Here is a 17741-nt window from a genome sequence, read left to right as displayed (position 1 = left end):
TGCGTAGAAGGTCGACATTCTACTTCAATCTCATCAAGTCATGCTCAGCTCACCTAGTCTGTATCGAGGTGGAGTCCCCTAACTCACTAAGGTCAATAGTGTCAATATTTAATTCTCGTTTATTGGTATGAGCTTTGAAGAGGTTTGTATGTCCATTCTGAGTTTTGGTAAAGTCAGGAGTTTTCGTGGTCTGATCTTCGTACTCCATAGGTCAGGCTTCCTACTGTCCGGTCCTATTAGATGGAAAGGTTCATACGACTCTTCTGAATCCTGTGTAAATATGTCATGATCTTACTGGATCCTATTTTTTATATATTATAAATGCCTTTTTACTTCTTTGAGGGTTATTTATGACCGTTAGAAAAGGAAATCTGATCTGCTAATTCGATGCCAACTGTTTATTTGGCAAACACTTATGAATTTCAAAAGAAAGTGTGATAGATTGAATTGATCGATTTAATATAGATCGAGCTAATGGAGTAAATTTTATATTTGTAAAAGCGAGAAAATTCTCAATGAATTATTTTTCCAATGTAATATGAAGTAGTTTTGCCCTTGCTTTTGAAGGTCTCCCATTTGGAAAATTTGATTTTGGTGATCTTCTTTATGGAAGATTTGATCTTGATGGTTTCCCTTTTAGAAGATTTAACCTTGATGGTGCCTTTTCGACCTCACCTTAGTAGTATGCCATTTTAAATCTTCTTTATAGAAGGTCTGACCTTGGTAGTTCCTTTTAGTCTTGTCCTTTTGACGTGACTTTATTGGTATACTTTTTGGATCTTCTTCTAAGCATTTTGTTTTGAAGCGTCTTTTGGACTTTAAGTCCTGGATCTTTTTAATGAGCATTTCAGCTGATTATTTTTACGAGTACTTTAACTCTTTACTAAGCTTTTTAGCCCCGATTATATTTTACGAGTGTTTTAGCTCTTTACCGAGCTCTTTAGCCCTGAGTCTATTTAAAAAAATGAGTTAATATTATTTTCAAGTTTATATTTAAAAAAAATATTATATTTAGCATTTTATATAAACTCTTGTATTTTAATTTTTAAAAATTGATTAAAAATTACATTTAAATATAAATATTGAACTAATTCATCTAAAATTTAAATATTTGAATTAAAACACAAAATGATGTAAATTTGGTCTTGATCATTAATTTATAATTAAAAAGATAATAACAATAATACATGTATTTTAAAAGCTAGATTCTCAAATTTAAAATTTTACAAATTGGTTTAAAATTATATTAAAATATAAAAAAATTGAATCAATTAAATTAAAATTAAAAGAATTGAATTAAAATATAAATATGAGGAAACGTTGGGCTTTTTGAATCAATGGACCTTTAAGTTTTTATTAATAATTATAATTATAATAAACTAATAAATAAGACGGGAAAGTATAAATTAATTCTAAATTAATATATTACTGTATTCATAGATTTAGTTTAATAATAAATATATTTAAATAAATCTAAGAGATTTCAGATTTTAGTCTCTCAATTTTTATTTAAAAAAATTAATATATTACTATGAAATTTTTTTTATTTTATTAAATATAGAGATTTTATTAATAAAAGACGGCCAAACCCATTATAAAAAGAGTAGAGGGCTAGAGGTTTTAACAAAAGAAAGGCCTACAGGCCCAAAGGACTTAAACAACTGTAGCTAAAACAAAAACAATTCATCAAGTTTCAAGCTAGCTCATAATCTGAAAAAGAAGAATCCAATCCAGCAAACAACCCAACCCAACCCACTTTGCAAAATCATTGAAATCCTAGGACCTGGATCCAGCCTGTGTTGTAGAGTAGAGTAGATTCGCTGGGAGCACTGTCTTTAGCTATGGCTGCTCCTTTTCAGAGAAGAAACCAAAGAGATGAGATCCTTGCATGTCAAAGAAATAACCATTAAAGTACATATTAGAGAAGAACAAACCCTAAAAACTTTTCTCTATATGATAGAGAGAGAAAGTCCTCTATCATATGGGTGTACAAACACTTTGATGTAAGTAAGAATTTTCCGATCATTGATAATTTCAATGATTTATTTAAAAAAAATTCCAATAAATTCTTTTAAAATTATATATGATTTTATTTTTTTTAAAATAAAAATTTTGTAAATTAAAAAAAAAAGAATTTTTCTAATATTAATAGAAAAGAATTAAATTTTTATAAATTTGTTTATTCAAAATAAATATAGAAAAGAAAATTCATCAATGGAAATATTAATGTTAATTGATTTTCATTTGAGTTGCCTTATGCCATGCTATGGAATAGTGTATCATGACGATATTGAAGATAAATTTTTATGGCGAGAGTGATAAAATAGCATTGAATTTGAAATTTCAATGATATGAAATTTTAAAATATAAAATTAAAAGAAAAATTCAAAATTACTTCCAATATATTAATTTCTTCATTGTTGCAAATTAATACGACTTCAAACTTTTAAATCCATTTCAAATTTAAGATCTTTATTAATTTGAACACAATAAATGACACTCCGTGTCTTTTCTTTTTTTTTTTAAGAAAAAATAATATAAATAAAATGCAAAAGAGGAAATATAAAGAATATTTAAAAATAATAAAAACCAATGCTTTGAATTGTTAATTTATTTTATTTTAATTTTAAAAAAAATTAATTGAAAGAAATTATATCTTCAAGATGAAAAAAAATAAAGACTGAAATAAAATTTTATATTTTATTTATAATAGTATATTTTTAATTTATTTTAAATAATTTAAAAAAAAAAACTTAAAATTACAAATCTTTTGGAAATTGTGTGGTTGTCCACCAACTCTTTTTTCTCTTTCTGGTAACATTTTTTAAAAATACTCTCTAAAAAAATCACAATCTCTTATAAAATTTTATTGATTTCAAAAAGAGAATAAAAATCATTCTTTCGATTTATTGTTTTTGTTAGACTATTTTTTGTCCGTATCAAACTATCTCCTGTGTATATTGAACTATCTCTTAAAGTAATGTGAAATGAAAAGAGATTGATCGTGGAATATCGAGATATCCAAATACTTAAGTTTAAATACAATGTGACTATAGATAATCGTTATATCATAAGATATATGTATTTTTATTGAAAATACTATATGAGTCATATGATATAAAGTGAATTTTGATATTTTATTTATTTATTTTTAATTTCAAAATTTTATAGATTTTTTAACATTAATGATATTTGATAATTATTATATATTTATAATATTTAAAATATGAGATAAAAAATAAATAAAAACTAGTTAAGAATAAGGAAAAAAAATCCATTCAAAATCAATTTTATTATTTTTAATTACTATTACAAAATATATAAATTTTTTTTATCGAATACAAAATATATAATTTTTTTTATCAAATACAAAATATATAAATTAACTAAGGATTTATACATTAATGATCAATTTGACAATTATGATTAATGAAATATTTAGAAAGGCTTCACTCGGAAATATACATTCAAAGGAAAAGAAAAAAATATATATATATGATAAAGGACTCATATAATTTTTACTATACTGAATATTGGAATAGTGAAAAACACCCTGACTTAAACCTAACAGTTATAAAATTCTTTTTTTATTTTATATTAACTAATTTTTCAAAATATTTTAAATAAAAAAAATAAAGATAACCAAGAAGGAGCAACAAAGTCCTTCAACCAAGGAGGTTTAGTGACTCTAGATGACATTTGAGGAGCAGATGGGTTAGAAAAGGACGGAGGGTGAGAAAGAATAGAAGGTAATGGCAAGGATGGGACATGTTCTAAATCATGTATGGGAATGGGTAGCATCACAGTTGGTGCAAGTGGTGATGTACTAAAAGGAAAAATATGTTCATAGAAAGCAATAACACGACTAACAAAGATAGTATCAACAGTTAGATTATAAAGTTTATAAGCTTTATGATTACTGGCATAGCCAATGAAGGCTGTCTTAATGGACTTACTGCCAAATTTGTTTTTGTGAGTATTGGTTTTTGTGGCAAAACAAAGGCATCCAAACTTTTTGAGATAGAAATAATCAAGGACCTTCCTATAGAGGCATTCATAAGGGCTCTACCACCCAAATTGCGCCATAGGAAGTCTGTTTATTAAGTAGATAGCTATGAGAATACATTTAGACCAAAAGGTTTTAGGAACATGAGAGTGAATTTTAATGGCTCTTGCCATGTCTAAAATATGCCTATACTTTCTCTCAACTGCTCCATTTTATTAAGGAGTGTGTGGACAAGATATTTGATGAATGATGCCCCTTTGACTTAATATTTTGGAGCATTCATTACTGAGAAATTCACATTCATTATCTGTTGTTATTATCTTAACAAAAGTGTTAAATTGAGTTTGCACCATACTCAGAAAAGTAGATAAAACATGAACAGTTTAACTCTTAAGGTGTATTAGGAAAGTTTAGGTAGCCCTAGTATAGTCATCAACTATAGTTAAGAAATATTTAGCTCCTATGATACTTTATGTGTTATAAGGTCCCCAAATGTCTATGTGTAGCAGGTCAAAGGCCTCCTTGGTAACAGTGTGGCTAAGGGGAAAGGGTAACCTAGCCTGCTTGGCCTGAGGACAAATTTGATATTGTAAAGGGTTACCCTCAGTGTGTTTAAACATTTCAATATGTTTTAGTTTGCCAAGAGATGCATGGCCTAGTCTATCATGCCAGTTAATGATAGTAACAGCAGACATACAAGATTCAGCTTTGAAAGTAAGGCTTTTTTTATTTACTGAAGATGTAGAAAGCATGATATTCAAAAAGGACTGAATGCCAGGCATGGTATTCATAATAGCAACCAATTATTTATCAATTTCAATAGACAAAAAACTCATTTGATTTAATCTGTATAGGCCTGTCTCTTCCTTGCCCACAACAACCACTCTCTTAATTAGAAGATCCTAAACAATGCAATAAGTAGGGAGGAAGAGACAACTCAGTTTGCAATATTTGATCAGTTTGCTAACAGAAAGGAGATTATAATTGAACTTTGGAACAAACATAACATTTTCCAAGTGCATATATTTTGAAACCATGATAGAACCAATATAACAGACTTTCATAGCATTATCATCAGGTAAGTAAACTGTAACTTGTTTATTCAATAACTCTAAGAATTTAAAAAGGAATTGATTTGAAGACATGTGGTCAGTGATACCAGTGTCAAGAATCCAATTGATGTGCTTATGAAAAGATGCATATGACATAGATTTTGAGTTAATGTTACCTACAAAGGCAACCGGATTTGCGTCTGAGTCATACTCATTGTTGTAATTAAGTTGTTGAGTATTTGCTGTGAGTATAGCCTTTCCTTTTATTAGTTTGTTGACCTCTTGTTGTAAGGAGCTCAACATGGCATTGAGATCACTTATCTGAGTAGATGTGTCAAGTATGTCAAGAGGTGTGTCCTTTCCATTAGGAGGACCCTCAATAGCTGCTACTACCCTTCTTTCATATCCTATATTTCTATTTGCTTTGAAGGATTGACCGTTATTCTTGGTTTTGGTTTTAAACCATTCAGGGTACCCTATCAACTTGAAACAACCATCTCTAACATGCCTATCCATATTACAATAGGAACAAAGCCTCCTTTTTAGGTCAAGCCTTTTCTGCCACCCTTGATATTATTTCTGTGTCCTATTCATCAAGACTAGAGGTTCAGTGTTCCCATTCATACTTCCTAGAATATCATTTTGAGACTCAAATTTGAGTACCATGAAATAGGCTTTGTTTACAGAGGGTATTGGATCCATACCTAGGATTTGATCTCTCACTATTCTGTAGGTATCATTTAATCCCATGAGGAATTGCATGAGCCTATTTCTATTATTTATCTCATAAATAGCTTTTGATGCCCCACAGGTGCATGGAGGAAGGGTGTTTATTGATCCCAACTCATCCCAAAGCCCTTTCAATTCTATGAAATAGACAGATGCAGAGGCACTGTTTTGAGATATCAAGGAAATTTTCCTTCGTAGTTCATAGATCATGGTTCCATTACACTCATCGAATCTTTCAGTGATTTCGAGTCAGAGATCCCTAGCTGAGGCCGTGTAAATAAAGCCATTGACTAACCATTTGGATATAGAGTTCAAGATCCAGGATATGACTATGAAGTCACATCGATTCCATTGTTCATAGGAATCAGATCCTTTATCAGGCAAAGTAACGGTGCCTTCTATAAATTCTAGTTTCGTTTGGCCCCTAAGGCTATCCTAATGACTCTATACTAGGATCTAAAATTGATTTCTATTAGAGGAGCAGATACTAAAATCATACCTAGATGGTTTGAAGACTAGAGAGTCAGAGGATCTCTAAGATTTTGAGTCTTGATTTGAGCTTTGTGCTTCACCTCTGTGTTTTTGCTCTCTTTACTGGTATTTTCTCGTTCCGCCATCATCAACAAAATCTACTTATTTTAGAGAGAGATCATGATGTAAAGGCTTTAGATCTGATAAAGACATGACCGATTTGAAAAGAAGGAAGAACGTCAATGAGATCTGGTTGACATGCAAGCTAGATTCGGTGTGAGATCGACGATAGGGTTTGCTTAGTGTATAAGCCAGGTCTTAGTAAAAAGGCGTTACTTTGAAGGAAAGATGGCCGAAAATCAACGGAGGAGATGGGAAAGAATATAAACTCTAATTTGCTCTGATACCATTTTGAGAAAGACAAGAAAGAAACATATTTAGTTTTATTCAAGATTGTAATGAATGTACAAAAATTAGTCTGAGACCTGTTCAAGAAGAATTTATATAGTTCTACAACTCACGTAAAGTAAGACACGTGGAATCTAAAAGAAAATACAAAATAGTTCCTATTTAAATTATTCAAAAAGATAAACATATCCATGAAACACATAAACATAAAATACAATAAACCAATATTTAGCATGCATTCTCATTAGCATTAAATATAATAAATTCTGATAAGAACTTATATAACTATTGGATTGTTAATTAAAATTTTATAATTTAATTAGTTAATTATACCGATTTATATTTAGATTTCAATTGGCGAAAAAATTATTTTAAAACTTAAATTTCATTTATCTAAATTTTTATTACAATAAAATATTAAAAATATAACTGAATAAAATAACAAATTTGTATTAAATCATAAAAAAGAATGATATTTTTGTTATAAATATTTGAATTCGAGCCTAATAATAAAATTTTAAAAAATTTAAATATTTATTATAAATTAGAGGCAAGTATTTTTTTCAATATTATTATAATAAATAAACAATAAGATCGAAACTGGTTTATCCAATAGCTAAAGAAATTTTATGAATATGAAAAATCCAGGTTCGAATTTCATACCCCCAATTTCCCACTAAAAGAAACAATGAAATTCCCGGGAGAACTTAACTTTGCACCCACCGCAAACGTGCTAACTCAGCTGCAAAACCACCATAAAAAATCCGACTATCTGTTCTTCTCACTAACCCATCTATATTCATTGTAAACTATTTTCGTTCTATAATAACTGCAGTTTTAGATTTTTTTTAAAATTTTTTAAAGATTTTTGTCCAAAATTATTTGTGGCTTAAAAAGATTAAGCATATTAATTAATTTTCTTTAATTTTATTCTTATCTCTATTAAATACAATAAATTCTAAAACATATTTTATAATTTATTTTTCTCTCTTTTTGATGTTCTGAGATCTACCAAAGTTTATAATCTACAGTATGGAGTGTGTAAAACTTAGTCTTTTCGGATGGCCTCTCCCCTTCTTATCATTGTTCCTTTTTGCCCCGATGCGTAATGATCTCTCTGCTACAGTATTACCTGTCCTGTCACACTGACTCATGCGTACGGATACTCAGAGACTCCCATGTTAGGCGGCTATTTAATGTCTTTCGACGTGCAAACGGAAAGAGTTGCGAAGTGACCGGATTCGCCGGCTTACCTCCTGTCACGTCAGTGGGCTGATCTTTGATTCGTTGGGCTAAGACCCATGTGCGTCCTGATCCCTCTTCGTGCCCTCGAGTCCGGCCTGGAGGAATCGAGCTGAGCGGTCCTGAGGTATCTTCCGGATTTTGGGCCGACCCTACTTTTCTGGATCCGGTCTGGTTCAGGGAGATGTAAAATCCAGCGCTTTTAATTGCCTTTCTTTTTTATTAGTATAGTAATGAAAATAAAATTGATGAGACTAAAATAATTATCAAATTTAACTATTTTGCCTTTCTTTTCTTTCATCTGCTGCTTTTCATGGTATAAGCTTTTCACTTTCATCAGTAATTTTCTCTATAATTTATGGGTATTTATTTCTGGTATTATTTCATGTGCAGTTTGGCCATTATTCTAATGGGGTTAGAGATGTGCCTAAGCAAGAGCACTTCCATGGAAATACAAATGAAGCAATGAAGAATACTTCAGTCAAATTATATTACAAAATCTTGGATGAACTTTTCAAAAGGCCAGCATTACTTGTTGCTACAGCATCAAAGTTTGGCAAGGAGTTCGATAATTTCGTGCTTGATTTCGTGCAGGCTTCATACATAGGCTTGTTTACTCCAGACGATGTATATTTTGGAAAGATCATGCCTATTTACTTTCCACAAGCCAAAATCTCTGTTGATCATCAACAGGAGAAATGTGAAATCGCTCCTGCTGAAGTTGAGACCAAAATCTGTGCTAGAGATATGGAATCAATGCTTGATTATGTTCATCGAGTCTTCGGTTCAGACAGCGAGTTCAAGGCTGTCGAAACGAAGCACTCCATGATATCGGCTCCATTATTACAAGACTATATTGTGTTGGAAGATCCTCAGGAGATTAAGGGTCCTGGAATTGTGATTTGTCATCCCATGTATGAAGATTTCTTCTGTCATTATGATGCTGATGCTACAAAGGTTCTGAAAGTCTCACTCGGAGGTAATAATGGAGATAAAGTTGAAGCTATTGGCATTTGCCATATGGATACTTCAGGGTTGAGCCATGATCATATTGCGTTTCGCTTGCTACCGATCAAGCTTGGTTCTCCGCTCTGCCATTTCTTAGCTGCAGGTCATCTTGTTTGGGTTCAGTCAGCTGCTGTTTCCCAAGGCCTCTTAATTAATTAAGCAGCTCCTCTGTTTGGTTTTCTTTTGTACTGCTGTGATATGCTGTCTATCTAGCATGCGTATATTGTAAAGGTCATCTTGTGTTTGCTTTGATATTACTATGTTGGAATAAAATGGGCCTGTAATTCTTAAAGAGGCTACCTGGAATAGAGAGTGAAAAACATACACCTTTCTCAATTATTCATTTTCAAGAGCAAAATCTTCTATAATATCACATGGTAATGCTAATTGGCATTTTCTAATTCTTCAATAGTCAGTGCAACATATTTTCAACATCTTTCTTGGTTATTCATATCTTCGAATACATGACGTTTGCTATAAAATTTAATTAGTGACATGTGTGAAATTCAACACACATTTTACCAATAAAAAATTTCGTCAGTAATGTAAGTTATGCTGATAAAAAAAATTGTGAGTAATTTTCTTGTTAGCAATATTTACCTAGCAAACTCCTACATCATAGAAGATTTGAGTTCATTCATTTACTACGCCATCCACCTGATCCTACTGCCCCGTATGCTCAGCTTGTTATCTAAGTTGCTGTTGTGCCAATTCTAGCAAATGGCGAGGAATGAGAGTATATTGAAGAGGCTTCGAATCCGTGACTATACACCCTTTGTCACTTCTCACCTCTAAAAACTCAGAGATACAACTAGTTCTTATCAATGTTTTTGTGGTACTTCATGCAAGTTTGTCTTTTTAAAATATCTCCGTGTACTAATTTAATTTTATTAAAATTTAAAATTATACACTAAATAAATTACTTTAATTATAAAAAAAAAATTCAGATTATTACATTCTTCACTTAAGAGAATTTGCCCCTGAATTTTAAATAAAGATAGAGAAAACAACCAAGGTAATTTATTTGAAGCCAATCTCAACTTGCCAAAATCCTGGGATTGGGCAGGGATTTCCTCCGCTTTGCTTGGCCGCCGGCTCGACTTGTTTAAGGCTTGATTTGGACTTGTGCAACGGCATTGTCCTGAAAATTCTTGTGGTAAAAGCTTCTTGACCAGATGAGAGGTAGTAATTTACATCCGTAGTCCCTCAATTTTAAAGTTATTATACTTAAATTCTTCATGTTTAAATTGCTATCATAAAATCCCTCATATTTAAATGTGTTATATAAAAAAATTTTCATATTTACAATTGTTTCATAAAAAATACTCAAACCATTAATCATTTATTTTTCAGGCAAAATTGATATATATAAATATCAAAATGTAAAAAATAAAAAAAATTACAAATTTAAAATATGTGAAAAGAGAAATTGTTATTAATATTTCATATATGAAACTTTTGATTTTTTAATTATTTTTTATTTTTATACTATTAACACTGTTACATATTAGTTTTGTCAAATAATTTAACGAAAATGACTTAGGATTTTTATATAACATTTTTAAAGATGAAGGATTTTATGGTAATAAATTAAATATGAAAAATAGAAGTGTAATAACCAATAAATTGAGGGATGATGGATAAAAATTACCCTAAAAACATAACTCAAAACAGCGATCAACTATGATGCTTCAATGTCCTGAGTTTAGTTATAATTTCCTTTTTCAGAGATCTTGAACATCGAGATTTCCTTTTAAAACTTCAACTATCTGCTAAATATAAAAAAATTGTAAATATTAAGGTTGATAAAAATACCAGTTTAGACTGTACTCACAGATTTAATCTGGTAGTAAGTACATTCTCAGATTTTACTCTCCCAATTTCCGATTCCATTTCAAAAAAAAAAAAAAAAAATTGGCTTATACTAAAGACTACTAACCAATGAACAAAAATTTATATTCATTTAGAGCTCCAAATCTATCAATATTGCTTTACACTATTTGAATATAATGAAGCTATTTGTGAAATTACCTGACTCATTTCCGGTCGATCCTGTGGATTATCACGTAAACAGGCTAAGGAACAAGCAACCATTCGATCCATTTCAAATTTATTATAATCCTTCAATCTCTTGTCGACAAAATAATAATTGCCGCTGAACCGCACTTTCAAGTTGAGTACCGTCTATGTATATCAAGCAAAATATTATTAAAGATGGTGAAAGATGAAGCTAAATAAACAAGTAAAATACACAAACACCTACAGAACGAAAACCAAAATCAAGACGAAGTAGGTAAATCATCAAGACTCAGTAGCCAAGCATGGGAAGGAGCCAAACCAAAGAAAACTCGACGGAGAAAATCAAGACGAATCCTCATAGGCATAGCAACAAACAACTAGAGTCCAAGATCTCATAAGCCGTACGCGAGAAAAAATCATGAAAAAAATCAAACACACGCGTTAAAACTAACACCCCCCGCAACTACTACAACCAAACAAGACCAATTTGAAATCACACAGCTCAAGGAAATGAAATCATGTTATGGAGATTCGAAGGAGTGCCAAATAATTAGTATCGTTAACAAAAAACTGACGAAAATACCTAAACTAAGCAATTAAGCTTTAGTTTCCATGCATTGTTTCCCTTCACTTCATAAATGCACAAGAATATTTGTAGACTATATTAATGGAGCAACAAGAACGTACCCATTGAAGTACAGCATCAACAGCTTCTTCACCAGTTATCATCTCTATAAGCATTACACCACAAGAATAAACACTGGTCTTCTGGGTGAACATCCTAGTACTAGTATATTCAGGAGCCATACAACTGCATTTAAGATGTAACAAGTGATGAAACGTTAGAAGAATTCTGTAGTAAATATTTAATTTAGCTTAGGCAACAAAATCGAATTTTCATCTTTACCTATTGGATTTATGAGGGGAGGAATCTGAAAAAAACTTTTCACGTCCATACTCTGCTAACTGAACAAATATAACCCAAGTAAATTTATTACATCTATAGTAAATAGTTTAATCTGAAGTTGCAAGTGAATAAGCAATTATCACCTTTGGTTCTAAATCATCATCACCAAGAAGATAGATGTCCATCCAATCAAGTGATGGATCCCACCAGCACTTATCTGAAAATACATAAATCAGAAATCAGATACAAAAACCTTAAATTAGTAGCCAAGGCCTAAGTTAATCACCACTTGTGTGCAGCAAAGCCTGAATATCAGCGGCAAGAATGCAGTTCTGAATTCTGGTAATCCAGGGCAAAGTTGAACCGCCATCTGTTACCATGTACCCATGCTTGTAAGAACATAAAATACATAAAACAAGGTGGCAACAAATGTGAACGCAAACTGAAATGTCCAAAAAGGAATGTAATATTTAAGCAGGCTAAGATGGGCTACTGCCTTTAGATTTTGGGATAGATTTGTTTATCACATCCCTAGAAGAATAGTTCCCCACAAAGCCTTGACAAAAATTTTCCATGTTGTGGAAACTTTAAAGTTAGTTAAGGGCATACCCCTTAAATAACGTCTGAAGGATTTGCCTTGCGCAATAAAATCATAAACAAGCAGTCTGTTGGCTCCTTCTTCGCAGTATCCAATAAGGTTAACAACATTTCTGTGATGGAAACTACTCCCAATAGCTTTCATCTTCTTGTATTCTTCTTCTTGCTTCCTAGGATTATTAAATTTCTTAACTGTCACCTTTTCACCATTTAGGTCTCCCTTGTAGACTTGACCCAAAGGACCTTCGTCAAGACGGTTGTCCTCAGAGAAACCTCTAGTTGCCACTATAAGTTCTTGATAAGTAAAGCTATTCAGCTTATAATCGTCTTCAAAATAAGCTTGAAACTTCTTAGTAACTTCAGTGGTATTAGAGGGGCCATTAGTTGTAACCATGAGTTCCTGTTGAGTAAATTTCCTCGACTTAATGCCATTAATAGCTTCTGAAATGACAAGAGCCTTTGGTACCGTATGCTGGAACTCGTCAACATTATGAGAACCATTAGGCTTAGGGTTATCTGGCCAAGGAAGAGAATGTGTAAATTAGAGAAGTGGTATAATAAAAGCAAAACAGGAACTTTAGTATATCATTTCTCATGGCAATACGTATAATATATTGAATTCCTTTAGAAATGTGTATTCATATGGAGTACCACTCAAGAATTTGTTGTCATTCTTCTCATCCCATATATCCTTTATATTCATATATCCTTCGAGAGCTCGAACTATCTGCATAACATAGCAATGCAAAAGAATTCATTAATGGGAGTTAACACAAAGAGATCCGAAGAACTAGAGATAACATTGAGAATTAGTTGAAGGTAGATATTGCTTAGCAGTAGAGATAAAAACTCAAGCGTGCATCCTCTTTACATCTCATGAACCACTACGTTAACGTTGATTAGGACAAATGCTTTGATAGATAATCAATAACATAAAGGATAAAGAAGTGCAATAGATAATGGAATAGAATGTTAACCTCTTTCATTGGTGGGCGAAAGTGTGAAGGTTTGTATACACAAGCTGTAGCGCAACAAACCATTATTCTTAATTCCTCTTCGATGCAATTCATTTGTAATTTAGGATCTACAAGATTTGTAAAATCTCCACTGCGAAAAGTATATTCAATTCGAGGTTTCGCCTAAAAATCAATAAATAAAAGAACGTCATTGTTATTTTCTTATTAAAATTTATTTTTCTACTATTATATTACACATTGAAGTTAGTATATTATTTAAGAAAATTGAAAGAGTATATAAATTTTAAAATATATCGACTATTAAGACGAGTGTCATACCCAAATAACAATATCTATGCCTTCCACGCCTTCCACTTTAGTTTTTCTCCCGGTTATTAGCTCTAATAGCACTACACCATAGGAATAAACATCTGACTTTTCAGATACTTTCTGAGAAGGATAATTCTCTGGATCTGCATAACTATATTAAAGAATCATTAAAACATCTTTTAGAAAAATCGAAACTTTTGAAAGTGAAACCTAAAAATGGAATTTTTCTTTATTTTTATTTCATTAATTATAAGAAATCAGACTATAATGTTCTTATATTAGACCTCTTAGGAAAATTAACATCTTACACTTCAGTTCCCCTTATTTGATCTAGAGATGTGAGTGAGGCTACCGATTTCTGGAAAAACAATGCAAGACCAAAATCTGCAACCTGTAAAAAATAGTTTATGTAGAATCAATAGATGTCCTGCAGCATATAATTTAATACAAAAGACAATTAAAAACTAATTTAATATCAAAGTCAAGTAAAATTAAACTTACATTCAAATGTCAAAGAAAAGAGTTTCTACAATTTTCTATTGTATATCATTTAAAAATTATCTTAGCATTTAGCTCTAAATTCTTCTCAAAATATAGTCATTCAATATTCAATATGTAAGACCTACCTTAGGTTCAAAATTGTCGTCAATAAGAATATTATCAGCCTTAATATCACAATGTATAATTTTGGGTTTGCCTATGTAAAGAAAATAAAAGCATTTAGTAATAATTATAATTAACATGTAATTTAAAAACAAGAAAAATAACATATGTAAAGTCATCTACTCACATAGTTCATGAAGGTATTCCAACCCTTTAGCTGATCCTATAGCAATTTTCATTCTATTCTTCCACTCTAGAATATTGTTTCCTGCGCCATTTCTTATAAGTGAGATGGATCTTTAACTTCACATTTTAAGAAAAATTATTACTTAATCCTTATGATATGGAGAAAATCACTAATTGGTCTCTTGATTTTGAAAAATACATTGAAACATCTCTGACGTTTTAAAAAGTCTACTAGTTAGTTTATCCGTTATTTTTAACCGTTAAGTATTGTAAAAAAATCTAAATATCCTTGATACGAAATGACTAATTAGTAAACTTATTAAAAATTTGAAAGACCAACTAATAAATTGTTCAAAATCATAGGGACTAAATAATAAAATAATTAACAGCAAAATTAACGAATAGATTAAGTAGTAGACTTTTTAAAATATCCGGGTTGTTTTAATATATTTTTCAAAATCGAATGACTAATTAATAAGTTTATCTATACCATAGGGATTAAGTAATAATTTTTTTTATTTTTCATATGTCTTGCTGCATAAAACAACTCACCATGTAAATGAAATTTTAATGATCTTTGGGGAACATACTCCAAAACAAGCAATCTATTGGGTCCTTCGATACAGTATCCGAACAGTTTAACAAGATTTTTATGACTCACACTGCTAACAACCTTGATCTCTTGCTCCAATCCTTCTTTGGATTGTTCATCCGGAAGTTGTTTAAGTTTCTTAACAGCAACAACATTGCCATTTAGTGATCCTTTGTAGACTTGGCCAAAACCACCCTCACCAAGGAGATTTGCATTGGAGAACTTGTCAGTTGAATCTGCTAGTTTACCATAGCTATACTCTCCTAGTCCAAATCTTTCTGGTAAGGTACACAGATCCACCATTAGAGCAAATTATAATAACTTCAAAGTAAAAGAAAACAAAACAAAACGGGAGAAAGCCTTTAGATCTATGCTTTGCTAATCCATCAAGCATCTAGACAACTTCTAAGGACTAAAAAATTGAATCCATAAAAGTAAAAATAATAAAAAAAGAAGGATCAGTTTTGTTATACTATCATAAATAAGAGTATAATAATTCAAGAGCCTCCATGAAACAATACCTCTACTGTCAATGCTGGGATTGGTCTCGGTGTTTCTGAAACAGTTCATCAAGCAAGCCATCACGTCTGCTTAAGAGAGAGAGGAAACTTTAGGGTTGAGGACTTTAGAGAGAAAGAGAGAAGGGAATGTTCAGACTTTAAATAAAGAAAGCAGGGGCATGGTTTCTTGTAGAGTTGGTTAATTTTGCTGATGAGTTAGGTGAGGCAGCCGGCCTCCTCTTCTAGTTGGATTTTTTTTTCTTTGAAATATGCTCTCTCAATTTTTTAATGATAAAGGTGGGAAAATCAAAAGGAGCAATTTAAATTTTCTATATAAAAAATATGGATAATTTTCTAAATTTTGTTTAATCAATGAAATTAACTAATTGATAAGCGGTTGTCGAAACCGTCAAAAATAAACCTATTATCAATCAACAAATAAATTTGTAGATAGTGGCAATAGGGTCGAACCACAGGGAATTGACATCAAGTATCTTCCTAATAATGACTAAGGCAAGTAATAACAAATAAGTAAAAGAGGGGGTTTGTTTTGATGAGTTAAAATCTAAAAGTAAAAGAGAACAATAATTTAATTGAAAAGGGATTTCAATGAGAAAGAGATTCTAGCTGAAGTGTGAGCCTAATTCAGTTTGTTCAGAATTGATCATTGATTATTAAAGACTCCTATTTGATTTCAATAAATCAGTTTTGGTTGTGGAAGACGCTTCTCACAATCCAAATTCCTCCTTAGTTCTAGTTTGATTAGGAAACGTTCGCTAATCAAACACTGATCAACAAGTTGCCAAGGAACGTCCTTGGGGCATTTAGCATCGAACAACCGTTGATCGCATTAAGACTTAGAGAAACCCAATTCTATCCTTGCCAACCGCGTGGTCAAAGCTAGGTTATGCAACTGATTGTATTTATGTTCAAACAATTTAAGCAATTACGGACCTAAATCATTCAAACAATTTATCACTTAAGCAATTTAAAAGCAATGGGCCCTTATTGATTCTAAAAGCAAAGTAATAATTATGGAAAAGATCAGATTGCATAAATATTGAAACAAACAAGAGTTCAACAATGGAGTATTAAACCTCCCAATTCATCACAAATTTGAATATCCTCAACTTCAACTAGAAAAGAATGAATTTAGCCACTCATGGTGACTAAAATACACAAAAGATGAAAAGAAAGGAGAAAGAAAGAAGCTGCAGAGTTTCTGGCGAGAGGAGAAGATGTTGAGTAGCTGATCAGAAGATGCCCCTTGCTGGTTTGGAGGTTGCTCTTTTATAGCTGAAGAATTCCATCCTTCTAGGGTTTTGAAATCCCTTTTTAATTTGGCTTGTGATTCCTCTTTTGATGTTGAATTTAATTGCAACTGGAATTCCTCAAGTGAGATACTCTTTCGTGGCTCTTTGAATTGTTTTGGTAGTGATTGAGTTGGATTTGGACTTCTGAAAACTCAAAATTCGGTTTCCTGAACAATTTCCCGCTCTGCTGTATTTTCTGCTGTCATTGTGATCGGGGCAGTGATTTGGGCAAATCACTGGTCCAATCACTTTCTACAAGTCTGTGCTATCTCTGCTAATGATCTGGGCAGTTTCTGCGAGTGATTTGGGCAAATCACTGACCCAATCACTTTTCCTGTTGCCTCTAGGTTTCTGCTTCAGCTTGATTTGGGCAGTGATTTGGGCAAATCACTGATCCAATCACTTTTCTGTCATTTTCTGCACTTTTTCTCCATCTTTTCAATTTCTTCCTTTTCTACAAAACCATAACAAAAACACAATTTAAGCTAGAAAAATGTGTAAATAAACAGTAAATAATATATTAAAAACATGGTTAAATTATGCTTGATCAAATACCCCCACACCTAGCTTTTTGCTTGTTCTCAAGCAAACAATAACTTAGCTAATCAAGCCCCCCTTTTCTTTTGATCCTAAATACCACTTAATCAGCCCCCCCTAGACTCCTAAACTGAAGTATCACAGTATATAGTACATGCACCAAGGTCATCCTCTCCTTTCCTTGTTTCCCTTCACCTACCATGGTCAAGAGAAAGGTTTATGGGTCAATCATGCTTATTCCTTTATGTTAGTTTTAATGCAACCCCTAGGAGTGACTTGCCACCT

General features: G+C 31.6%; 3 protein-coding genes across 3 annotated transcripts; 1 reads left to right on the top strand and 2 right to left on the bottom strand.

The window, feature by feature from the left end:
* Nucleotides 1–7767: 7767 nt before the first annotated feature.
* LOC110607737 (BURP domain-containing protein BNM2A) lies at nucleotides 7768–9075 on the top strand. Its single transcript, XM_021746887.1, has 2 exons — nucleotides 7768–7791; nucleotides 8302–9075. The coding sequence occupies exons 1-2, from the start codon at nucleotides 7768–7770 to the stop codon at nucleotides 9073–9075; spliced, it is 798 nt and encodes a 265-aa protein (XP_021602579.1).
* A 1229-nt stretch (nucleotides 9076–10304) lies between these two features.
* Nucleotides 10305–14028, bottom strand: LOC110607736 (proline-rich receptor-like protein kinase PERK2). The gene is made up of 11 exons (XM_021746886.2): nucleotides 14010–14028; nucleotides 13735–13868; nucleotides 13417–13578; nucleotides 13091–13166; nucleotides 12452–12955; nucleotides 12129–12212; nucleotides 11986–12059; nucleotides 11843–11901; nucleotides 11623–11746; nucleotides 10948–11100; nucleotides 10305–10685 (listed from the first exon to the last, which is right to left on the bottom strand). The coding sequence occupies exons 1-11, from the start codon at nucleotides 14026–14028 to the stop codon at nucleotides 10641–10643; spliced, it is 1434 nt and encodes a 477-aa protein (XP_021602578.2). The 3' UTR covers nucleotides 10305–10640.
* On the bottom strand, nucleotides 13741–15770 carry LOC122724032 (proline-rich receptor-like protein kinase PERK3). Its single transcript, XM_043958249.1, has 5 exons — nucleotides 15628–15770; nucleotides 15067–15384; nucleotides 14516–14596; nucleotides 14352–14422; nucleotides 13741–14116 (listed from the first exon to the last, which is right to left on the bottom strand). The coding sequence occupies exons 1-5, from the start codon at nucleotides 15686–15688 to the stop codon at nucleotides 14030–14032; spliced, it is 618 nt and encodes a 205-aa protein (XP_043814184.1). The 5' UTR covers nucleotides 15689–15770; the 3' UTR covers nucleotides 13741–14029.
* Between the last annotated feature and the right edge of the window lie 1971 nt (nucleotides 15771–17741).

Source organism: Manihot esculenta, chromosome 7, assembly GCF_001659605.2.
Source record: "Manihot esculenta cultivar AM560-2 chromosome 7, M.esculenta_v8, whole genome shotgun sequence".
NCBI lineage: Eukaryota > Viridiplantae > Streptophyta > Magnoliopsida > Malpighiales > Euphorbiaceae > Manihot > Manihot esculenta.
The sequence above is the reverse complement of the archived record's forward strand: the minus strand, read 5'-3'. Positions and strand labels throughout refer to the sequence as shown.